Source organism: Neomonachus schauinslandi, chromosome 5 (assembly GCF_002201575.2).
Source record: "Neomonachus schauinslandi chromosome 5, ASM220157v2, whole genome shotgun sequence".
Taxonomy (NCBI): Eukaryota; Metazoa; Chordata; class Mammalia; order Carnivora; family Phocidae; genus Neomonachus; species Neomonachus schauinslandi.
The window spans coordinates 102,030,001-102,052,719 of record NC_058407.1 but is presented as its reverse complement, the minus strand read 5'-3'; the positions used below and the strand labels follow the sequence as shown (position 1 = coordinate 102,052,719).

Here is a 22,719-nt window from a genome sequence, read left to right as displayed (position 1 = left end):
CCATGCAGGTCACACACACACCACGCTGGTCAGAACCCCATCTGAAATACTGACGTTCGTTCTGGGCACTCCATTCTGAGGGGGACATTGACAACGTAGAGCATATTCAGAGGGAGTTAAGGCATCTGCAACCTGGGAACGTTTAGTTTGGAGAGGTGTAGTCAGGAGTAACGAGCACCTTCAAAAACCTCAACAGTTGTCAGGTGGAAAACGTCCTGTATACCTCCAGGGAAAGAATAAGAACAATGGGTAGAAGTAATGGGGGACCAGATTTCAGCTCTGTATAGGGAAGAGCTTTCTAACGATTAGAGCTGTCCAAACTACGACAAGCTGACTCACAAATTAGGGAGCTCCTCACCATGGGAAATATTCACTCAGAGACCGTGAGACAATCTGTCATAAATGTTGGGAAGGGAAATGCTGCATCAGGTGGAAGGTTGGCCCAGATAACCTTAAGGAATCACTGAGATTCTTTGATTTTATGAAAATATCTGTAAGACTTTGGAGAAGAGATGAAACGAGCAGGGCCTCGTGTTTAACCTCACCTCTTTCTTCCCAACCTGCCCACTCCAGTACAGAGAGGGGAAGAAACTGAAACCCAAACCTAACTACAACAGTGTGGATCTCTCCGAAGTGGAGTGGGAAGACCGAGCCGAAACCGTGAGTAGGGAGAGCAGGAGAAAGAGAAGCCAGTACACAGGCCAGCTGCGGGGCTGTGAGCTCTGGGGCCGCTCTGTTCCTCTCAGTGGAGGCTTTCCAAGCCAAACCAGAAGCAATTTCTGTAATGGGCAATTCTGCCAACAACTATAAGAACATAATACTATCTTTCTGGATCTCAGGGAGTGCTGAGGTGGTGTGAACCATGTCTATAAGCCACAGAGGTTGAGTTCCAGTGGTGTTTCAGTCTGATTTGGGGGGCGGGTGGGGGGGGAGTCCGTAGCTCATTCTGGAGGAAATTATGTCTCAGTAATATGGCACCATGTTCTCTCATACATCAGTGTACTTGGGAGCATTATTTTGGTGAAGGTCTGGAATTATAAGCTAAATGGAACCTAGAATCAGGTCTATACTCCGTCCTGGTATTCTGCTTAAAGGAAAAAGGGAAGAACTGAAAGTATTCCTAGGGATCACCTGCAATCTGGTCAGTAAAGCTCAATGCCTTCCACCCTCCAGTGTGAGCCAGGGGACTAATACCATTATCTTTCCTCTTGAAGCTCAGAACAGCCATGATCAATGGGGAAACAGGTTCTCTCTCTATGGACGTGAAGGTTCCACTGGACAAAGGGGTAAGGAGCTTAAAGGAAAGAACCAGGGTCTGGTCTCAGGAAGGCAGCATCCCAGTTGATTGAGGTTTGGGGTAGTGGTAAGGGGTTTGAACCTAGCTGAATTAGAGCTCAAGACTTGAGTGCTTGTTGGAGAGAGCATATCAAAGTGTGCATCAACCCCAGAGAAACATCTGACCAAGAAATGATCAGTTCTTTGGAGACTACTGAGCAAAGCAGTAGGTTAGCTCAAGGCATTTACAACTCTTCTTTCTTCCTAATGCTGCCTGCTACTCATCCCTTTTGTTGTTTATAATGGAAAGAGGGAAAGTGATAGTTAATTTTGCAAACTGTTAACAACTCTTATTAATCATGTTATATGGGAAGAGGTTAAAAATAATCCACTGTAACTACAGAAGGTCAAGAATCAATACCCTCACTGATGCCATTGCTCTCTTCCCAGATCCATGCATCATTTATAAAAGATCATTTCATCTTCTCATTTAAAAGATTCCACTGCATTAATGCTGAATTTGCATTGTCCCTTGACATATTTACAAATGTCACCTCCTCCCTCACAACCACCCCCACCTACTCCTCTTGTTGCCCATCTGCCTCAGCTAAAAGAACACAGGCATCTGTCTGCAACAATTAGACCCAAGTTCTTCCACAAACACAAACCTCCATGGAAGCCAAACAAGAAAGCACTGGAAAGGGAAAGCAATTCATTGCATTCCCTTTAGACACATGGGCTGAATTTCACTGGGACCAGTATCTGATTTGTGTGACATCTGCCTGCTTTTTATAAGCTCTGGACTGAGAAGGGCCTCCGTTAGGCAAACTGGGCAATATCAGTGATGTCAGGCCAGGAGTGATAGCAGCTTCTTCTCCTGATCCAAAAAAAGTAGAGGTTTCTCCATGCACCTTCACTTTTATCTCAACAGACTTCTGCTTATATGCACAAGGGAGCTCTTCCCTAGCCCAGCCCTGCCAAAGCATTTAAGGTAGCAATAATGAAAATTTTAACATGCACATGGCAGACAGCAACTTCCAGACAAATTGGAGTATGGCTATACTATATCAAATTCAGACCAACTTATGAAGTTGGTACCGTGTGTCTTCCATCCTTTCCTCCCAGTGCCCAGTGTTCTCATGTTGCCTTCATGCTTCTCAGAGCCACCAAGGGAGAGTCCTAACCAGATCCAAACAGTCTGAACCTCTCCTCAAATTTCTTCCTGTCCCTTCAAAATGTGTTCATTGCTGCTAATAAACCACCCAGGTTAAATTGCAATTTAACAAAAGCTTCCTGACATGTGAGTGCTTTAACATAAAGAACTTGAGTGATGCTAATCATGATCATGATGGAGATGTACCTTTCATACCACATAGGTGTTCATAGTACTGATACTACTATTACTACCAATAATAATAACAGTATCAGTTTATTAGAAACTGGACTCAGCACTTTGTAAGTATTCACTCAACATTCACAACCCTATGAAGTATGTACTATCCTACCCCCATTTTATAGATGAGGAAATTCAGAGAAGCTAAAAACTTGCCCAGTCACCTAGATGATTAATTGCAAAGCCCACATGTGTCTGATTCTACACCACATACTCTTAATCACTAATGTATTAAGCTTTTCTGTAGGAGTGGCCCTGAATTCTCCACTCAATCTCCAGCTTAAAGATTTCCCAAGAGTCTCTTTAGAATTCTGTTTCCATCTTTAAAATTCATTGTCTTCTCTTCTCCCTCTACCTCATTATATCATAACTCAACTCTTTAATCTTTCATCTCTTTACTTCCGTGCTCAGAAGCTGCTGCACCTGCACTGTGTGTGAGGGACATTTTGCTATAAGGCCACTGCAGTGGTATCCAGCCTCTCACTGCTCTGATCTATTATGATGCCCCTCTCCCCGATGTTGCTACATTTTGTTCATTACCGATTGCTCTGTCTGCCCTACATGTCTTCTCTTTTAAGAGTTTTGCAGACTGTCCTGTCATGTTCTTTCCTGCCAGTCTACCCCAGCCCTCTCAGCTCAGTGGTGTGTCTCACCTCACAAACACTCTTCAGGTCTCAGCCAAGGGAAGCTTTCTTAAAGCATTGTGGGAATATTTGATATCATCCTGGAAGGTGGTGACCTGTTTTGTTGTTTTCTTTAGGGGATTTTACATGAATCCTTACTTCCCATGGATTAATTCAGACCTTTTTCCATCGCCCCTAAATACCAGACAGGCAACTATGTTGGCATTCCCAAGACGGTAGTGGCAACCCAGCAAGATTTAGAGCAGGACTCACAAAGTCAAAAACCTATGGGGCCAGATAGGCCATGTTCAGAAATGTGAGTAAGAGAAACAGACAAGCCTTGGTATTGGGGGTGCTGGGAACTGAACGGTTCATGTACCATCTAAAGGAGACAGCTAAGAATCCATATTTTTAAACGTTATGCATTTAATTCCAAAAATATTAAAAACACAATATGGACCAAAAGCTAGGATCTCAAACTTGTAAGGAGTCCAGCTTTGGCCTGCAGGCCTCCTATTTGCCATTTTGATACAGGCTGTTTTTCCCAAAATGTGGACCAGTAAATAGTGTCATAATTTCTAACCCATCAGTAGTATCCTGGTCAGATATCCTGGGACATATTTAAAAGAAAAAACAGACAATCAAAGTATCCTGGAGCATCTTATCCTGGGCTTTTTAAAAATCATTTTCATGTTGTTTGATAGTGTAGAACAAATAATTAGCAGTGGGGGGAGGAAGAGAGACAGACAGTGTTCTTTACTAGCCTTCAGGTTCTTCCAAGTTAGCCCTGCTGATGGGCATATGGTGTATACACACACACACACACACACACGCCAGCAACTGGCACAGGCAGTTAGGGCAGCTTTGCCCCATGCTTCTCCACTGGATTCAGGGGGCAGGATTAGAGTGCTATGTGGCACTTTTTCATTCTCTCTCTCTTAGTCACACACTCACTCACTCACTTGCACACTTTTTTTTACAGCAAGGGGAGGCAATCTATTAAAGGGGGAGACTGTTCTGACACCTCTTTACTCTCATCTTCCAAACCTCTCCAGTTCTCTCTTTCTGTTTAACGGGGATTCAAGGAAACCCCCACTCCTTCTCTCTTCCTTTTGCCTCAACCTTAAAAGATTATCTCAAAGTTATGATTCCAGTTATGAGGGAGTATCTTGCAATAGACTAATCCTCCAGCACATGACAACTATACATTTGGACAAAATATAAAAAACAAACATTTAAGGGCATATGAAAGTGACCAAAAGCAGGCAGAAACAAGGGTTGAAGGGGCTTCAACCCTTGAATCAAGAGAACAACACTGGGTGAAATACACATTTATGTGGGTTTTTTTTTTCTGAAGGTCATGCCCCAGGCTGTTTAAATGAAACAGCTATAATTCAAACAGAAAGGTATAGTTACCATCTTGAAGTATTGGAGAATAGAATTTGGGCTCTCAGAGTGTCTGAACGTGAAGGAAGATATCCTAGAAATGAGGGGTCCATAGGTGGGCTGGCCCTAACATATGTAAACAAACTTCTCTCAAATTCTTGACCGACTTTAAACTACATATATACAGGGGAGAATCTAAGTACCCAGTGGAAAGCAACAGTTGAAGAGCTGAAAATCAGAACAAAGATTCCAACTGCTACCTATGGTAGTAAGGGTAGTTTGGATTCTGAGTCACACCACGGTGAAGAGGTTTGGTAACAACACCTCAGGATTTTCTTTGAAAGCACAGAAGAGCTATACTTTAGGAGTAAAGACTATGTCCCAAGACCAGGAGACTCACTCTAGACCCAAAGACAAAGTTGAAACAGACCCACCCTAACAAAAATGTAAATCCAAGCCTCCACATGCTCAAAGTGATCAGCCAATTATTTATCTGCTAATTAAAATAGAAATCAACATTCTCCAGAGGAAGACAAAGTATCTACAGCCTATTCTTCAAAATAGCCAGTGTACAATAAAAATTATCAGACACTTGAAGAAACTGGAAAATGTAACACATAGTTAAGAGAAAAAGCAGTCTTAGAAACTGACCCAGGGATGACCAGCTGTTGGAATTAGAAGGACTTAAAAGCAGGTATGATAAATATGCACAAGGAATTAAAAGAAAAGATGGTCAGAATAAGTGAATCGATGGAGAATTTCAGCAGAGAAATGGTTGGGGTTTGATCAAAGAAGTAAGTCCACTGCAAGTGATATGAATATAGGGTTTTATTCCAGGAGTTCCACATTATGAGACTGTCGTTTCTGGTAGAGAGGTCTGTGAGACTGCTGTCCCTGCATCTAGTGGTGAGCTTGAAGTCATCATAGGTCAGTAGGGCCAGCAGTTTGGAAGGAAAGCTGAATGAAATGCAAGGGAAAACAAGAACAAACGGAAACCCATGAGGAAAAATAGGAACCATGAGGACAACTAAAACCCACATCTGTCTCTTACTACCTCCAATCACAGTGGTATGGGTGATCTGCAAGAAAGAGAGAGTGCCCTTCACATGGAGCTAGACAATCACCAGGCTCAGATCTCAGGGAAACTGAAGGAAGAGGTCCAGGAGCAGCTGGGGAAGTTTTGATTCTGGTTGCTGCCCCATGCCAAGAAGGTAAGCCAACAGCTCAGAGCAAGCTGCAAGTGCTGGATATGCTGTACTGACCGTTAGCATGTAAAAGGGTTGCTGTTTCCCTTCTGCCTTATAAACCTCATGAAAACTTCTCTTTTGGCCAACCCAAGCTTGGGACCATACAGGGAAGTGAGTCTGGAAGTGTAGTTCCAGCTTAATTAATTTGACACAGTATAAAACTACCATAAGAACCAAGAAGAAAGTCTAAAACTGACAAGTACAATATCTGAAGTGAAATTTTTACTGGATGGGCTTATCAGCAGATTGCAGAAAAAAAAGGGACAGTGAATTTGAAGACACGTAAATAGAAATTATCCATTCTAAAGATCAAAGAAATTTTTGAAAATAATTATCCCTTGGTTATCTATGGTCTGACATATGTCCTTGGAGTCCCAGAAGAAGGGAGAAGGAATGAAGCAGAAAGTATTTGAAAAAAGAATGCTCCAAATATCTTGAGCATTGTGAAAGACATCACCCAACAGATATAAAGATTTCAGCAAATCCCAAGCAGGATAAAAAGAAAAAGAAGTCACACCTAGGCTCACCATAATACACCTGCTGAAAATCAAAGATATGGGGAAATCCTAAAAGAAGTTAGAGGAAAAACAATAATAGAACGATGGCTGGCTTCTCATCAAAAACAATAAAATAAAATTTTTTAATGCCAAAAGAAAAAAAACTGTCAACCCAAAAGTCTATGTATGGGGAAAATAGCCTTCCAAAAAGATGTGTATTTAGATATTTTCTTATAAAAAATAGAACAGAGTTGATCACTGTCAGACCTGCACTATTAACAAATGCTTAAGGAAGTTCTTTACGCTGAAGAAAAATGACACAGATGGAAACTCAGGTCTATATGAGGAAACAAACAGCTCTGGAAATGGTAAATGTGCACATTAATATGACTTTTTTTTAACTGCTCAAAAAACCAACTATGTTAGGCAAAAATTTTGACCTTGTATTGTAGGGTGTATAACATACACAAGTGGAAGATACATGGCAACAATAGCACATGGTGGGGTTATCCCAAGAATGTAAGGCTAATCTGACATTCAAAAAAGTCAATCAGGAAAAAAAAAAAGTCAATCAGGGTAATTCATTACATTAACAGAATAAGAGAGAAACACCATATGGTCATCTCAATAGATGCTGAAAAAGCATTTGACAAAATTTCACTGGAAACAAAAGGAAACTTCTTCAATCTGATAAAAGGCATTTATGAAAAGGCTAACTTTAAATGATGGAATATTAAACATTTTTTCCCTTAAAGTGTGAACAAGGGAAGGATATATGCTTTCTCCACCTCTGTTCAACACTGCACTGGACCCTGCCAGGATCTGTCCTTGCCATAAGGCAAGGAAACAAAATAAAAGGCACAAAAATTAGAAAGGAAGAGGTAAAACTGTCTGGATTCACAAACAAGATGATTGTTTACATAGAAAATTCTAAGAATCTGCAAAGCAACTACTAGAACTAACAGGTAAATTTAGCAGGTTGACAGAACACGAGGTCAATGCTATAAAAATCAATTGTATTTTATATATATGTATATATATATACACACACACATATACATATATATTTATTTCCAATTGTCCAATACTATAAAAATCAATTGTATTATTTAGTTATTTAGTTATTTATTTCCAATTGTCAGCAAACAATTGGAAATAAATTATTTTCAAGTTCCAATTTCAATAGCATCAAACAACATAAAATACTTAGGAATAAATTTAACGAAGTGGTAAATGGCCTCTACACTGAAAACTACATAATGCTGCAGAAAGAATGTCAAAAAAATTAAATGAATAAAAAGATATAACCATGTTTACAAGTTGTTATCAATATTGCCATACCATCCATTCTCCCCAAACTGATCTGTGAATCCAACATAATCCCAATCAAAATTTGAATGGACTGCAGGAGACAGTGATTCTAAAATTTATATGAGGACCTAAAATGCCCAAACAACCATGAAAAATGAAAACAAATTCGGATGATTTGTACTACATGATTTCAAAACTGACTATAAAGCTACAGTAACCAAGCAGGGGTATTGACAGAAGAATAGATAAAGGGATAGAGAATCTGGAAATAAACTCTCATGTTTAGCAACTGATTTTCAACAAAGACAGCTTGTCAAATCAATGAAAAAGGAAAATCTTTTTAACAAGTGGTGCTAGAACTACTGAAAAAATGTATGAAGAAAAAAAAAACAGTGAGCCATATCTCACACCACATAGAAAAGTTAGAGATGGATCATAGTCTTCAAGGTAAGCTAAAACTGTAAGTCTTCTACAAGAAAACATAGGAGAAAATCTTTACAACCTGAAGTTATCCGAAGATTTCTTAGACAAAACACCAAGAGCACCAAACATAAAATAAAATTTGATACACTGGACTTCATCAAAAGTAGTAAGTTCTGCTCATTAAAAGACACCATTAAGAAAATGAAAAAGTAAGGCCCAGACTGTGTGCAGAATACATAAAGAGCCCCTACAGATTGTTAACAAGAACGCTAACAACCCAATTTTTAAAAATGGGCAAAATACTTGAGCATTCACAAATGAAGATATACACATGACCAATAAGCACATGAAAACATGCTTTGTCAATCATCGAGGAAATGCAAACTCAAACTGCAATCAGATTCCGTTCCATACCCTCCACTAAAATTTAAGGGACTGACCAATGAGTGTAAAGGCAAGCTCGTGTCCCACACATCGGAGTTCTACTCGGCAAAAGAAGGAAACACACTGCCAACACACGCAACAACACAGACGGATCTTAAAGACGTTATGTTGTGCAAAAGAAGCCAGACCCAAAGGAGCACACACCGTGAGAACAGGCAAACCTAATCTAAGGTGGTAGAATTCAGAACAGGGTTCACCCTTGGAGGAGGCGTGGGGATGGACTGGAAGGAGGCAAAGAGATTTTAGAGGAGGCAAATACTCCATATCTTGATTGGGGAGGTAACTACATGGCTGTATACGTTTACCAAAACTACTGGAAGAATACACTGAAGATCTGTGCATTTTGCCTTTTTTCTTTAATAAGTAAAAAAAAGGAAAAATTAAAAAGATGATCTCCAGTTCAGACACTCAAGCCAGCCCCACATTGGAACACAGGGCTCCCAAGGTTCTGACAGCCCCGCTGGCTCCTGACTGCCCGGGGACTCTGGGAGGGAGGGACACTGCAGAGAGGACCTGACCGGGGCACGGGAGGCAGGAGGGCAGAGTGTGGGATGAGGCCAGTGCTGGAGAACGGTTCATTCGGGCTTGGTCTAAAACTGGTTTCCTATAGAAACAAACTCTTTTGTGCCACCCCACTCCTGCCGTGTCCCCTTCTGACATGTTCCTCTCATTTCCAAACTGAAAGAGAAGCCAGAAGAAGTGAAGGGAATAAGAACAACCTGTGGCTTTCCCAAAGGCGTACACAGACAGGACGACCCACAGAGCCTCAGAGCCCAGAGCACATCCTGTTCTTCCCCGGACCCACCCCCATCCATGGGAAACACCCTCACAGCCTCACAGCCACCTTAGGCCCCGCACAGGTGCTGCTGTTAGTTCCGCCTTACAAACGAGCGCTCCAGTGCTCAGAGAAGCGAAGCAGCTCAGCCAAGAGCACACAGCCTGTAAGAGGCGAGCTGGCCTTCAATCCACGTCTGCCTGGTGCCCAGCCCCCGCTGTGCCCTCCCCGATGCCCTCACTTACACAGACTCAACAGAAGCCCCAAACATGGCAGCTTTGCAAGGAAAAAGAAGGTGTGATGTGGCGCTGGGAGAGGTTTCATGGAGGGACCGGTGGCCCCCCCCAGCTCTATTCCAGAAAGGGGGAGGTTGTAGGCGGGTTACACACCAGCTGGCAGCCTCCTCTCGGGTGTCCACGCTGTCCTGCACGGCCCAATACAGTAACCACGAGCCACGAGCCACACTATCTAAATTTCAATGTATATTAACTCAGTTAACTAAAATGTAAAGCTTCGGTTCCTCGGTCGTGCATTTCAAGTGATAGCCACACAGGGCTAGCGGCCAGTTTCTAGGGCAGCACAGGGGCAGATGTTGGTTCCTTCTTCAGGCAGCCCCCGTGGCCGCAGCTTTCGGGGCCTGGCGGTGGTCCTGCCTATGGCGTCCACCATAGGTGAGGCGTGTCCGTGGTGGTCGGAGGTGAGGGGTCAGAGGTGAGGGAAGAGGCCCAGAGGCGACGAAACCCCAAGGCACTGGGTGAGGAGGTAGGTGGCCTGGTCAGGCGCTCCTCTCTCCAGCAAACACCCTTTTCTTTCTTTCTTTTAGAAGAGAGTTCTTTTCCTGACCAACGATTACTTCTTCACAGACATCAGTGACACACCTTTCAGGTGAGGGGCCCACGTTTTGTGTGGAAGGGGGAGGGTGGTTGGAACACAAATACCAACAACTCAGGGCAGAACTTTCAGGTCTGGGGAATGAATTTACTCATTGGCAATTTTTGTGGTAACAGAAAAAACCCCAGGTTTTCCTTCAAGAAACTCGAGGTCTAGAAACTCGAGGTCTAGACCTGCTTTGCCAGTGAATCCTAATGTGCAGGTGTGGAGCCGGACTGCCTGGGTTGGGTCCCATCCCCACCTCTAGCAGGCTGTGTGACCTTAGTCAAGTTACTCAACTGCGCTTTGCCTTGGATTCTTGCTTGTAAAAGGAGGCTAAAAATAGTAGCTCTTTCTTTATGGTTGGTGAGGATAAAGGACATAATCCACTTAAAGATCTTAAAGCAATGCAATGTAAGCGATGGCAAGATGAAAGAATGAGTTTGAAAATGTCTTAGGTTCCTTCCAACTGTATTCAGTTTGAGGCATTATACAGATTAGGGAACAAATAGCCTTTATCTTTGAATTACCTCATTTCTCAATAAAGTGTGGTGCTCAGCCTAGATAGCTCATTAGAATACCTGAGGAATTTTGCAAAATTGCCAATGCCCCAAACCAGTAGACTCAGAATTTCTGGGATGGGGCCCCAGCACTAGTATCTTTTAGAGCTCCCCAAGTAATTCAGATATTCAGCGAATATTAAAAGCAGTATTCTACCAGGAGAGAGAGGAAGGCATCATGGGGTTCACCAGGCAGGAAAAGACTCTCCTATTTGTGCGACTCCATGAGACATAGAAACCTCTCCACAATTCAGGAGGTCCCTGAGAGGTTTGGGATGAATCTTGACTAAAATGGGAGCCGAGGGGGCTCCTGGCCTATAGAACGTACAGGGTCCTTCTCAGGAAGGATGAAAATAATAGAACAGTTTTAGAGGGGACAACCTGCAAGGCCAGGGGCAAAAACGGGGGGCTTGGCATGCAGGCCACTTGTTGGTGCAGAAAGCTCACAAACTTCAAGTCACTGTAGGGAAGGATATGGGCTGGGCGCTGCTTGGCCCTTGCTCTTGCTGAGCATGTGCGTTCTCTGTTCTTCCCACAGCCTGGGAGTGGTGCTGTCCCGGGGCCATGGAGAATACGTCCTCCTGGGGAACACATCTGTGGAAGATGGTGGGTCTGTGCCAAGTACTGATGGGCAGTGTAGAGGGAAACGTAGATTCTCCTGGGACACCGAGCAGGGCCAACCCAGGGCAGAACCAGAGCCTCCCAGGTCCCAGATTTGAGAGCAGACTCTCAGAGCAGGACTGCCTGGCAAGGAGGGGTCTGTGTGGTCTGCAGGATCTGCCAGTCAGCTGTCAAAGCCGGGAAAGCCTAGGACTTGCCATCGTATAAAGCTTTGCTGGACCAGAGGAGGTGGGCTCTAGGGGATGTGTTTCTCTGCACAAAGCTGAACTTTACCTGTCAGAAGGCATGACAGAGGAGGCGGGGAAGAGCAAATGAGCAAATCTGCAGGAGCTGGCTAGGACTGCCACACCAAAGCACCCCAGACTGGTGGGCTTAAATACCAGAAATATGTTCTCTTGCAGTTCTAGAGGCCGTGCCCCCTCCGAAGCCTCCAGGGCAGGATCCTTCCTGGCCTCGCCAGCTCCTGGTAGCCCCAGGCATTCCTTGACTTGTAGCTTCTGTCCTCATCACAGGGTTTCTCCCCCTGTGGGTCTCAAATTTAACCTTGCAGAAGGACACCAGGCATACTGGGTTGGGGCCCACCCTAACAGCTTCATCTTCACTTGACTACATCTGCCAAGACCCTATTTCCAAATAGGGTCACATTCACAAGGACTGAGGTTCATACTTCAACATATCTTTCTGGGGGACACAACTCAACCCATAGCAAGGAGCTTACGGGACATGAACTGAGAGGGGCCGTGAGAAACCGGGGGAAAAGTGGGAGAAGGGCCCCACCCTCCCTAACCCAGCCTGTTCTTGACTTCCGGCTGCCTGAGCACCTTGAGAGCACAAAACCAATATCTAGAGCTCAGGGATGTCTCAGGAAGTCTTGGGACGGTGTGGCCACAGTTCTGTCTAATGGCCACATTCTGTCCTTTCTTCCTTTATCGTCTCTTGAGTGCATCTCATGTGTCCATCTCTCTGCCACCACCCTAGTCATTGTCACCTCTCTCCTGAACAATCACAGCTGATCTCCCCGCCTCTTCCTTCCTGTAAATCTCTGCCAGAGGAACCTATCTAGAAATGCCAGATCAGATTGTGTCACTCACTGCTAAAGGACCTTCAGTGGCCTTCTGGGTTTTTTTTTTTTTTTTTTAGTCATTTCTCCAGGCACTAAGCTTCAGAGTCTTCCCATGTGCTGTGCTCTCCCCTGAAATGCTCTCCTCTCCAGGGCCCACCCTCTTATCCCAGCTAACTTGGACCCACTCTTCACATCCTGATGTAGATGTCACTTTTCTGGGAGCTGTCCCTGGCAGACCCCCTGTGCCCAGCCACATGCTACCATGTGACCCCTGCATTCGCCCTTTCAGAACACACGTCCGTGATGTTGGACCTCTCTCCTTCTCTGTCTTCCACTGTCCCCAAAATGACCAAACTCCCTGGGCCTCCCTGGTGCTTTCTTGAGGACTGAGTAGGTGCTCAGTGCTCAGTAGGGCATTTGTTCCTTCACTCATTCAACCCACACACATGCAGTGAGCACACGGTTAGTGTAGGTGTAGCATGAGGCTACAGAGATTACACAAAACATACATGGACATGGCCTATCTCTGGGTTTTTCTTTTGACGGACCATTTAGCTCAGTTGGGTACAATGAAGCCAATGAAGCCGAAATCACTAGTTTCAAAGTATTAGCTCCTTTCAGAGAGATCCTAATAGGTGGGATTTGGACATGAGGCAATGGGAAGAAAAAGCATTTCAGGAAGCAGGAGCAACATGGACAAAGGCATGGTCTGTACAAACCCAGCACCAGCCTATCAGTTGAGTCCCTACTCTGAGCTAAGAATAAGGAAGAATAAAACAGCCCTTCCCTGGAGAAGCTTCCTGGCAGTTGTTTGTAAGCATTTCAGGTGCATATCCTCACAACAGTGACTGAGCATCGTACTGAGTGTGAGCTTTGGTTTCAGGCCTGCACGACTTGCTTCACCCAGATTTGACCCTGGCCAGTGATTGGTAAGTGGGAAAGTTGCTGTACACAAGGAGTAGAGAATGGGAGGGAGAAAGATGGAATTTTCTTGAGGTGACATTGACTTTCCTGGGCTCCAGGATCTACTGCATCACAGATATCGACCCTGACCACCGAAAGCTCAGCCAGCTGGAAGCCATGGTCCGCTTCCTGACCGGGGAGGACCCGGATCTAGAGTGTAAGTGCCGGCCCTGCTCATGGAGGACTTCGTTTTCTTTTCTTTTTTCTTCTTTTCTTTTCTCTTTTCTCCTTTCCTTTCCTTTTTTTTCAAAATTTAACTAGATATGAGTTTTAATATGACACTTATCAAAAATTGTATAAACAAATTTAAAGTGAAATCAGAAAAAAGTACACTAACCTTGATGGGTAAGGTCTCGATGTGTTTTGTTTAAGTGCTTAATTACTGACATTTTATTATTATTATCATTATCGACCTTTTTTATTCAAGCATAATTAATATACAGTGTTCTATTAGTTTCAAGTGTACAGTATAGTGATTCAGCAATTCTATTCATTACCCAGTGCTCATCACAATAAGTGTACTCTTAATCTCCATCACCTGTTTCCCCCTTCCTCCCACCCACTTCCCCTCTGGTAACCATCAGTTTGTTCTCTGTAGTTAAGAGTCTGTTTTTCGTCTGTCTCTTTTTTCTTCGTTTGTTTTGTTTCTTAAATTCCACATATGAGTGAAATCATATGGTGTTTGTCTTTCTTTGACTGACTTATTTCACTTAGCATTATACTCTAGATCCAGCCGTGTTGTTGCAAATGGCAAGATTTCACTCTTCTTCAATGGCTGAGCCACTGAGGAACTTACTGCCAAGTAGCTTTATCCCTCAAACTCACCCATGGCTTAGGGAGATTTTCAAAGAAAAAGGCAGAGCCAGCCTCACTCTGGGGCCAAGAAGTTGCCTGTGTTCCTGGCACTGTGGCAGCATGAGTGTATCCCCAAGTCAGGGACCAGGATCACTTTGAGTGTCTTCCACCTGGGTACCAGTAGGGCTCCAAAGAGACACACAGTGTAAGGGCACCAGCCTGCCCATAGATCTGTCCCTACCACCACCTAGCAGTGGGCCCCAAGCCAGTAGCTGGTGCTCTGTACCCCACAGTCCTCATCTCAGCAAAGGAGAGCATTCCACCAGGTGGTGTCTTGTAGCCTGTGGTCTGTGAGTGTTTTCCAGTGCCTGGTTCTCAGGCTAACCTTAAATTTCCCAACACAGGTGCAGGTGGTGAAATCACAGGGCCACACCCTCAGCAGGGTCCCTCTTCTTCCTCTTCAGAAGAGAAACAGGTCATGCTGATACATAAGTGTCACCCCCAAGGAAGACTTTGCCTCCCATGCTGGCCCAACAGGGCACTCATTTGTGCATTCATTCATTCATTCCGTCAGTAAATCTGTACTGAGCATGTACTCTGTGCCAGGCCTGAGGTAGGCACTGAAGCTACAGAGATGGCCCAAACAGACGAGACGCTTACTCTCAGGGAGTTCGTAATCTAGTGGGGAAACCACACAATAAAGACTCAAGCATGTGCGTGTAGATGTAGGGTATTCCAAATTTTGGTAAGTGCCATGAACAGGATGCTGTATGGGATCCATTATAGTGCCTAACTCTGTCAGACCATGTTACTTATGCTGAGGATGAAAAAGAGCCACCCGAGTGCCTTCATAGGTGCAGGATCTGCTTTGGGGGTGATGGAAATTGTGGACCTGGACAGAGGTGATGACTGCACATCATTGTGAATGTACTCAGTGCCACTGATTTGTATACTTCATTTTTTAAAAGATTTTATTTATTTATTTGACAGAGAGAGAGATAGTGAAAGCAGGAACACAAGCAGGGGGCATGGAAGAGGGAGAAGCAGGCTTCCCGCTGAGCAGGGAGCCCGATGTGGGGCTCAATCCCAGGACCCTGGGATCACGACCTGAGCCGAAGGCAGATATTTAACGACTGAGCCACTCAGGTGCCCCTGATTTGTATACTTTAAATTGGTTGATTTTGTTACCTAGATCTCACCTCAGTAAAAGTAAATACTTTTTTTAAAAAAGAGAGAGGGAGGAGGGGGGAAAGATGGTGGAGGAGTAGGGGACCCTATTTCAACTGGTCCCCGGAATTGAGCTGGATATCTACCAGACCACTCTGAGCACCCACTGAGATGTAAGAAGATCTGGATCTCTACAAACAGAATATCGCAGGCGGTTGGTTTTGAGGTACGAAGCGGGGAGCCGTGATTCTGCGGGCAGATATCGGAGGATAAACGGCAGCGGGAGGGTGCCTGGCCGTGGGGATCCTGCACCGCCGGTGAGTGACAGCCTCGCGCGCTGCGGACGGGGCACAGACTCACAGACTGGTAGCGTTGGGAAGGACTTTAGGGCAGCCCCCGGGGTGGAAAACCAGACCGGCGGGGTCCCGCGCACTCGAACCGCAGCCTCCCAGACAGAAACCCAGAGCGACGGTCACGCGCACGTGATCTGCAGCCTCCGAGACGGAAACCCAGTGCGCCGGGGTCCTGCCGGTGAACTGCAACCCCCGGGGGTGGAAACCCCAAGCGGTGGAGTCGCGCGCGTGCGAACTGGGAGCGGCTGGCAGTTTTAGAATCACAAAGGGCAGAGACGTGCCCCGACCTGGAGGCAGGACTGGGAGCGCTATGGAGGGGCGCACAACCCAGGCCGCTGCAGTTTATAGCAGCACTGACAGAAATGGAGACGGTGTGGCCTGGAGAGCTCACTGAAGAACAGACTGCAGTCTCTCTGCTCTGAGGCAGAGGGTTGGAAATGGTCTCTTCTGCTCTGACTCGCGGAAGAGACGCGGAAAGCCGCCAGGGAAAGCCACCAGAGAACAAAAGCCCCAAAGACTGATTCCCACTGAGCCCATCCCCCGCCACAGGGGCGCAGGGCAACTCCGCCCAAACAGGGTTGCCTTAGTAACAGCGCAGCAGGCCCCTCCCGCAGAAGACAGGCTGGGAAAACAAGAGGCCAGCAACCCTAAGGTCCCAAGAAAACAGGTGCATCTTGCTTGGGCTCTGGTCAATAATTTGGACTCTATACATTCCCTCAAACACCCATCAACAGAATGACTAGGAGGAGGAGCCCCCAAAACAGAAAAGACTCAGAGATTATGACTTATGCTGCAGATTTACAAATGGATGCAGATATAACCAAGATGTCGGAGATGGAATTCAGGCTAGCAATTGTGAAGACAATGGCTAGAATGGAGAAATCGATTAATGGCAACGTAGAGTCTTTAAGGGCAGAAATAAAAGGTGAATTGGCAGAACTTAAAAATGCTATCAATGAGATCCAATCCAGTCTAGATAATCTAACAGCTAGGGTAACTGAGACAGAAGAGAGAATAAGCGACCTGGAAGCCAATATAATAGATAAAAAGGGAAAAGAGGAGGCCAGGGAAAAAGAACTCAGAATCCATGAAAATAGAATCAGAGAAATAAGTAACACCATGAGGCGTTCCAATGTCAGAATAATTGGAATCCCGGAGGGAGTGGAGAGAGAGAGAGGGCTAGAAGATGTATTTGAGCAAATCATAGCTGAGAACTTCCCTAATCTGGGGAATGAAACGAACATTCGAGTCCTAGAGGCAGAGAGGACCCCTCCTAAGATCAAGGAAAACAGGCCAACACCCCGGCATGTAATAGTAAAACTTGCAAATCTTAGAACCAAGGAAACCATCTTAAGGGCAGTTAGGGGGAAGAGAGTCCTTACGTACAGAGGGAGGAACATCAGAATAACATCAGACCTATCCGCAGAGACCTGGCAAGCCAGAAAGGCCTGGCAAGACATATTCAGGGTACTAAATGAGAAGAACATGCAGCCAAGAATACTTTATCCAGCAAGGCTTTCATTTAGAATGGATGGAGAGACGCAGAGCTTCCACGACCAGCAGAAGTTGAAAGAATATGTGACCACTAAGCCGGCCCTGCAAGAAATATTAAGGGGGGGGGTCTATAAAAGGAGAAAGACCGCAAGGGTGATCTACAACAGAAATTTACAGGGACAATCTATAAAAACAACGTCTTCACAGGCAACATGATGACAATTAATTCGTATCTTTCAATAATCACTCTCAACGTGAATGGCCTAAACGCTCCCATAAAACGGCACAGGGTTGCAGATTGGATAAAAAGACAGGACCCATCCATATGCTGTCTACAAGAGACTCATTTTGAACCTAAAGATACATCCAGACTGAAAGTGAAGGGATGGAGATCTATCTTCCATGCCAGCAGACCTCAAAAGAAAGCTGGGGTAGCAATTCTTATATCAGACAAATTAGATTTTAAACTAAAGTCTGTAATAAGAGACACAGAAGGACACTATCATTCTTAAAGGGTCTATCCAACAAGAAGATCTAACAATTGTAAATATCTATGCCCCCAACATGGGAGCAGCCATCTACATAAGCCAACTGTTAACCAAAATAAAGAGTCATATTGATAACAATACGTTAATTGTAGGAGACCTCAATACGCCACTCTCAGCAATGGACAGATCATCTAAGCAGAAAATCAACAAGGAAACAAGAGCTTTGAATGATACATTGGACCAGATGGACCTCATAGATATTTACAGAACATTCCATCCTAAAACAACAGAATACTCATTCTTCTCGAGCACACATGGAACTGTCTCCAGAATAGGAGAAAAGTCTTGGCTGCCAAGACTGAAACAGGAAGAAATTGACAACCTGAATAGGCCAATAACCAATAAAGAGATTGAAGCAGTGATCAAAAACCTCCCAAAAAACAAGAGTCCAGGGCCTGATGGATTCCTGGGGAATTCTACCAAACATTCAAAGAAGAAATAATACCTATTCTACTGAAGCTGTTTCAAAAAATAGAAACAGAAGGAAAACTTCCAAACTCATTCTATGAGGCCAGCATTACCTTAATCCCCAAACCAGGCAAAGACCCATCAAAAAGGAGAATTTCAGACCGATATCTCTGATGAATATGGATTCCAAAATCCTCAACAAAATCCTAGCTAATAGGATCCAACAATACATTAAAAGGATCATCCACCACGACCAAGTGGGATTTATCCCCGGGATGCAAGGGTGGTTCAACATTCACAAATCAATCAATGTGATAGAACACATTAATAAGAGGAAGGAGAAGAACCATATGGTCCTCTCAATTGATGCAGAAAAAGCATTTGACAAAATACAACATCCTTTCCTGATTAAAACGCTCCAGAGTATAGGAATAGAGGGAACATTCCTCAAGCTCATAAAATCCATCTAGGAAAAACCCACAGCAAATATCATCCTCAATGGGGAAAAGCTGAGAGCCTTTCCCTTAAGATCAGGAACACGTCAAGGGTGCCCACTCTCACCACTGTTGTTCAACATAGTACTAGAAGTCCTAGCAACAGCAATCAGACAACAAAAAGAAATAAAAGGTATTCAAATTGGCAAAGAAGAAGTCAAACTCTCTCTTTTCGCAGACGACATGATACTTTATGTGGAAAACCCAAAAGACTCCACCCCCAAATTACTAGAATTCATCCAGCAATTCAGTAATGTGGCAGGATACAAAATCAATGCACAGAAATCAGTTGCTTTCTTATACACTAACAACGCAACTGTGGAAAGAGAAATAAAGAAACGATTCCATTTACAATAGCACCAAAAACCATAAGATACCTCGGAATAAACCTAACCAAAGAGGTAAAGGATCTATACGCTAGGAACTACAAAACACTCATGAAAGAAATTGAAGAAGACACAAAAAGATGGAAAAATATTCCATGCTCATGGATTGGAAGAATAAACATTGTTAAAATGTTTATGCTACCCAGAGCAATCTATACCTTCAATGCCATTCTGATCAAAATTCCAATGACATTTTTCAAAGTGCTGGAACAAACAATCCTAAAATTTGTATGGAATCAGAAAAGATCCTGAATCGCCAAGGAGATGTTGAAAAAGAAAAACAAAGCTGGGGGCATCACGTTGCCCGATTTCAAGCTATATTACAAAGCTGTGATCACCAAGACAGCATGGTACTGGCACAAAAACAGACATACAGACCAATGGAACAGAATAGAAAACCCAGATATGGACCCTCAACTCTATGGTCAAATAATCTTTGACAAAGCAGGAAAAAACATGCAATGGAAAAAAGACAGTCTCTTCAATAAATGGTGCTGGGAAAATTGGACAGCCACATGCAGAAGAATGAAACTCGACCATTCTCTAACACCATTCACAAAGATAAACTCAAAGTGGATGAAAGACCTCAATGTGAGACAGGAATCCATCAAAATCCTAGAGGAGAACATAGGCAGTAACCTCTTTGACATCGGCCACAGCAACTTCTTTCAAGATACATCTCCAAAAGCTGGTGAAACAAAAGCAAAAATGAACTTTTGGGACTTCATCAAGATAAAAACATTCTGCACAGCAAAGGAAACAGTCAACAAAACAAAGAGGCAACCCACAGAATGGGAGAAGATATTTGCAAATGACACTACAGATAAAGGGCTGGTATCCAACATCCATAAAGAACTTCTCAAACTCAACACCCAAAAAACAAATAATCAAGTCAAAAAGTGGGCAGAAGAGATGAACAGACACTTCTCTGAAGAAGACATACAAATGGCTAACAGACACATGAAAAAATGTTCATCATCATTAGCTATCAGGGAAATCCAAATCAAAACCACACTGAGATACCACCTTACACCAGTTAGAATGGCAAAAATGGACAGGGAAAGAAACAACAAACGTTGGAGAGGTTGTGGAGAAAGGGGCACCCTCTTACACTGTTGGTGGGAATGCAAGTTGGTACAGCCACTTTGGAAAACAGTGTGGAGTTTCCTCAAAAATTTAAAAATAGAGCTACCCTATGACCCAGCAATTGCACTCCTGGGTATTTACCCCAGAGACACAGATGTAGTGAAAAGAAGGGCCATATGCACCCCAATGTTCATAGCAGCAATGTCCACAATAGCCAAACTGTGGAAAGAGCCGAGATGCCCTTCAACAGATGAATGGATAAAGAAGATGTGGTCCATATATACAATGGAATATTACTCAGCCATCAGAAAAGATGAATACCCAACTTTTACATCAACATGGATGGGACTGGAGGAGATTATGCTAAGTGAAATAAGTCAAGCAGAGAAAGTCAATTATCATATGGTTTCACTTATTTGTGGAACATAAGGAATAGCATGGAGGACATTAGGAGAAGGAAGGGAAAAATGAAGGGAGGGAAATCGGAGGGAGAGATGAACCATGAGAGACTATGGACTCTGAGAAACAAACAGGGTTTTAGAGGGGAGGGGGGAGGGGGAATGGGTTAGCCCGGTGATGGGTATTAAGGAGGGAACGTACTACATGGAGCACTGGGTGTTATACGAAAACAATGGATCGTGGGTCACTACAACAAAAACTAATGATGTATTGTATGGTGACTAACATAACATAATAAAATTAAAAACTAAAAAAAAAAAAGAGAGAGAGAGAGGGAAAAGAGCTACCCATGCAAACAGTAGGGGGGGAAGCATCCAGACCAAGAGCCACCCATGAAAAGAGTAGGGGGGAAGCATCCAGACCAGGAGCCACCCATGCAAAGAGTAAGGGGGAAGCATCCAGAGCACATAAGCTCTGAGGCAAATTCAAATTCACAGACCTGGCAAAGGCCAGTGTGTTGGGAGGGTGGTGATCAAGTTGCAGACAGATGGCAGCAGAGAGGAGAGGTGGCCGGGGCTCAGGGCAAGGGCTGATGTCATTGAGGGGTTCTAATCTCACAGAATACCGGAACTGGGAAGAGCCTTAGAAATCACTTAGACCTAGTCACATATTGTTTGGGATTGAAGATGTGAAGGCTGAGAGAAGCAACACGACTTCCTCAAGCTCACATAGATGGTTTTACGAGTCCCAGACCCGTGTTTATGAGGCACAGCCCATTCCCTAAGTCCAGGGTTCCTCGCAAGGGCAGATGAGCTGTGTTCATCATCATGGAGGAAATAAGTGGTTTGGTCTTTTATTTTGCCTCCAGGCGACGAGGAGCTGGTGCGGGAAGTACTGCTTGACGCGGTGGTGACAGCCCCCATGGAAGCCTACTGGACAGCGCTGGCTCTCAACGCCTCTGCGTACGTATGTCCAGGGCGGGGCTGAGGGTCCTGAGAGGGGAGGGGGCTCCAGCCCCAGGATTCCCTTGGCTGAGTCAGGGTCCCTCCCACTCCCTGGCTGGCAGCTCAGGAGACAACCGGATCCAAGACGAACATGATGACAGTGGGAAGCCGTTGGGGAAGTGAGAACTACCTCCACACGGCCCCGGTCAAGCAGGCACTTGGTACAGCTTCCACACCGCACACAAGCTGCTGCTCTCCCCCCTGGAAAAACACAAAGTGCAGGTCTCCGGGGCAGGAGTCCAGATCCCCCACCCACACTGCAGCAGCCCCATTCCAAGAACACCTGAGTCTGGGCTGGAGCTGCGTGAGCCCCTTCACCAAGAGCCCTGGTAAAAGTAGTTCACGTAGATCAGGACCTGGTTTCCAGCAAGTAAGGTCAAGACAAGACAACTATATTTACCTAGTGCTATCATGTTTTTTGGACAGGTAGAAAGAAGAAATGAATGGCGTGTGTGCGTGTGCATGTGTGTGTGTGTGTGTGTGTGTATGAGCGCACATGCGTGTTGGGAGGGTGCTAGAAACTAATGAGGTCAAGAATACAGCAGACTACATCTTGTTCCTGAATAGGAAGATTCAACATTAGCATCATAAAGATGTCAAACCTCCCCTAGACACTCAAGTTAATTAATCTATCCTAATGAAAACAACAGAATTTTATACGAAACAATCACCTATTTAAAAAAGCAAGACGCAGAACGCTGTGCACAATGTGATACTATTTCTATAAAATGGAGGCAAACCATGGCATATCTGTACATGTGTATATATAAAACATCTATGAAAGGCCAAATAGGAAAGAGTTCTCATTGGTTGCTTCTCATTAGAAAACTGAGTAACTGAAACAGGGATGGAAGGACACTTTTCACTGTATAAATTTTTGGTACAATTTTGAACCATGTGAATGTATTACCTCTACAAAATTAAATAAAAACTAGAGAGCAAAAAAAGAATACAGCAGGCCAAGCACTGTTCTGAGTACTTGGTGTACATTAACCTAGTGAGCCTCATAACCACCTTACAATATAGGTACTATTGTTATCCCCATTTGACAGATGAGGAATCCAAGGCAGAGTGAGATAAGCAACTTGCCCAAGGTCGTATGCCTCATAAGAGGCGAAGCTGGAATCAAAACCA

General features: G+C 44.3%; 1 protein-coding gene across 1 annotated transcript in view; it reads left to right on the top strand.

Moving 5' to 3' along the window:
- CACNA2D4 (calcium voltage-gated channel auxiliary subunit alpha2delta 4) overlaps positions 1 to 22,719 on the top strand; it is a 124,127-nt gene that overhangs the window by 44,152 nt on the left and 57,256 nt on the right. Inside the window, exons 17-23 of the mRNA XM_021690413.1 lie at positions 574 to 660; positions 1,215 to 1,286; positions 10,198 to 10,259; positions 11,343 to 11,410; positions 13,372 to 13,417; positions 13,511 to 13,608; positions 21,450 to 21,543. Of these exons, the coding sequence (XP_021546088.1) occupies positions 574 to 660; positions 1,215 to 1,286; positions 10,198 to 10,259; positions 11,343 to 11,410; positions 13,372 to 13,417; positions 13,511 to 13,608; positions 21,450 to 21,543 (527 nt within the window). The remainder of the gene's footprint in view (positions 1 to 573; positions 661 to 1,214; positions 1,287 to 10,197; positions 10,260 to 11,342; positions 11,411 to 13,371; positions 13,418 to 13,510; positions 13,609 to 21,449; positions 21,544 to 22,719) is intronic.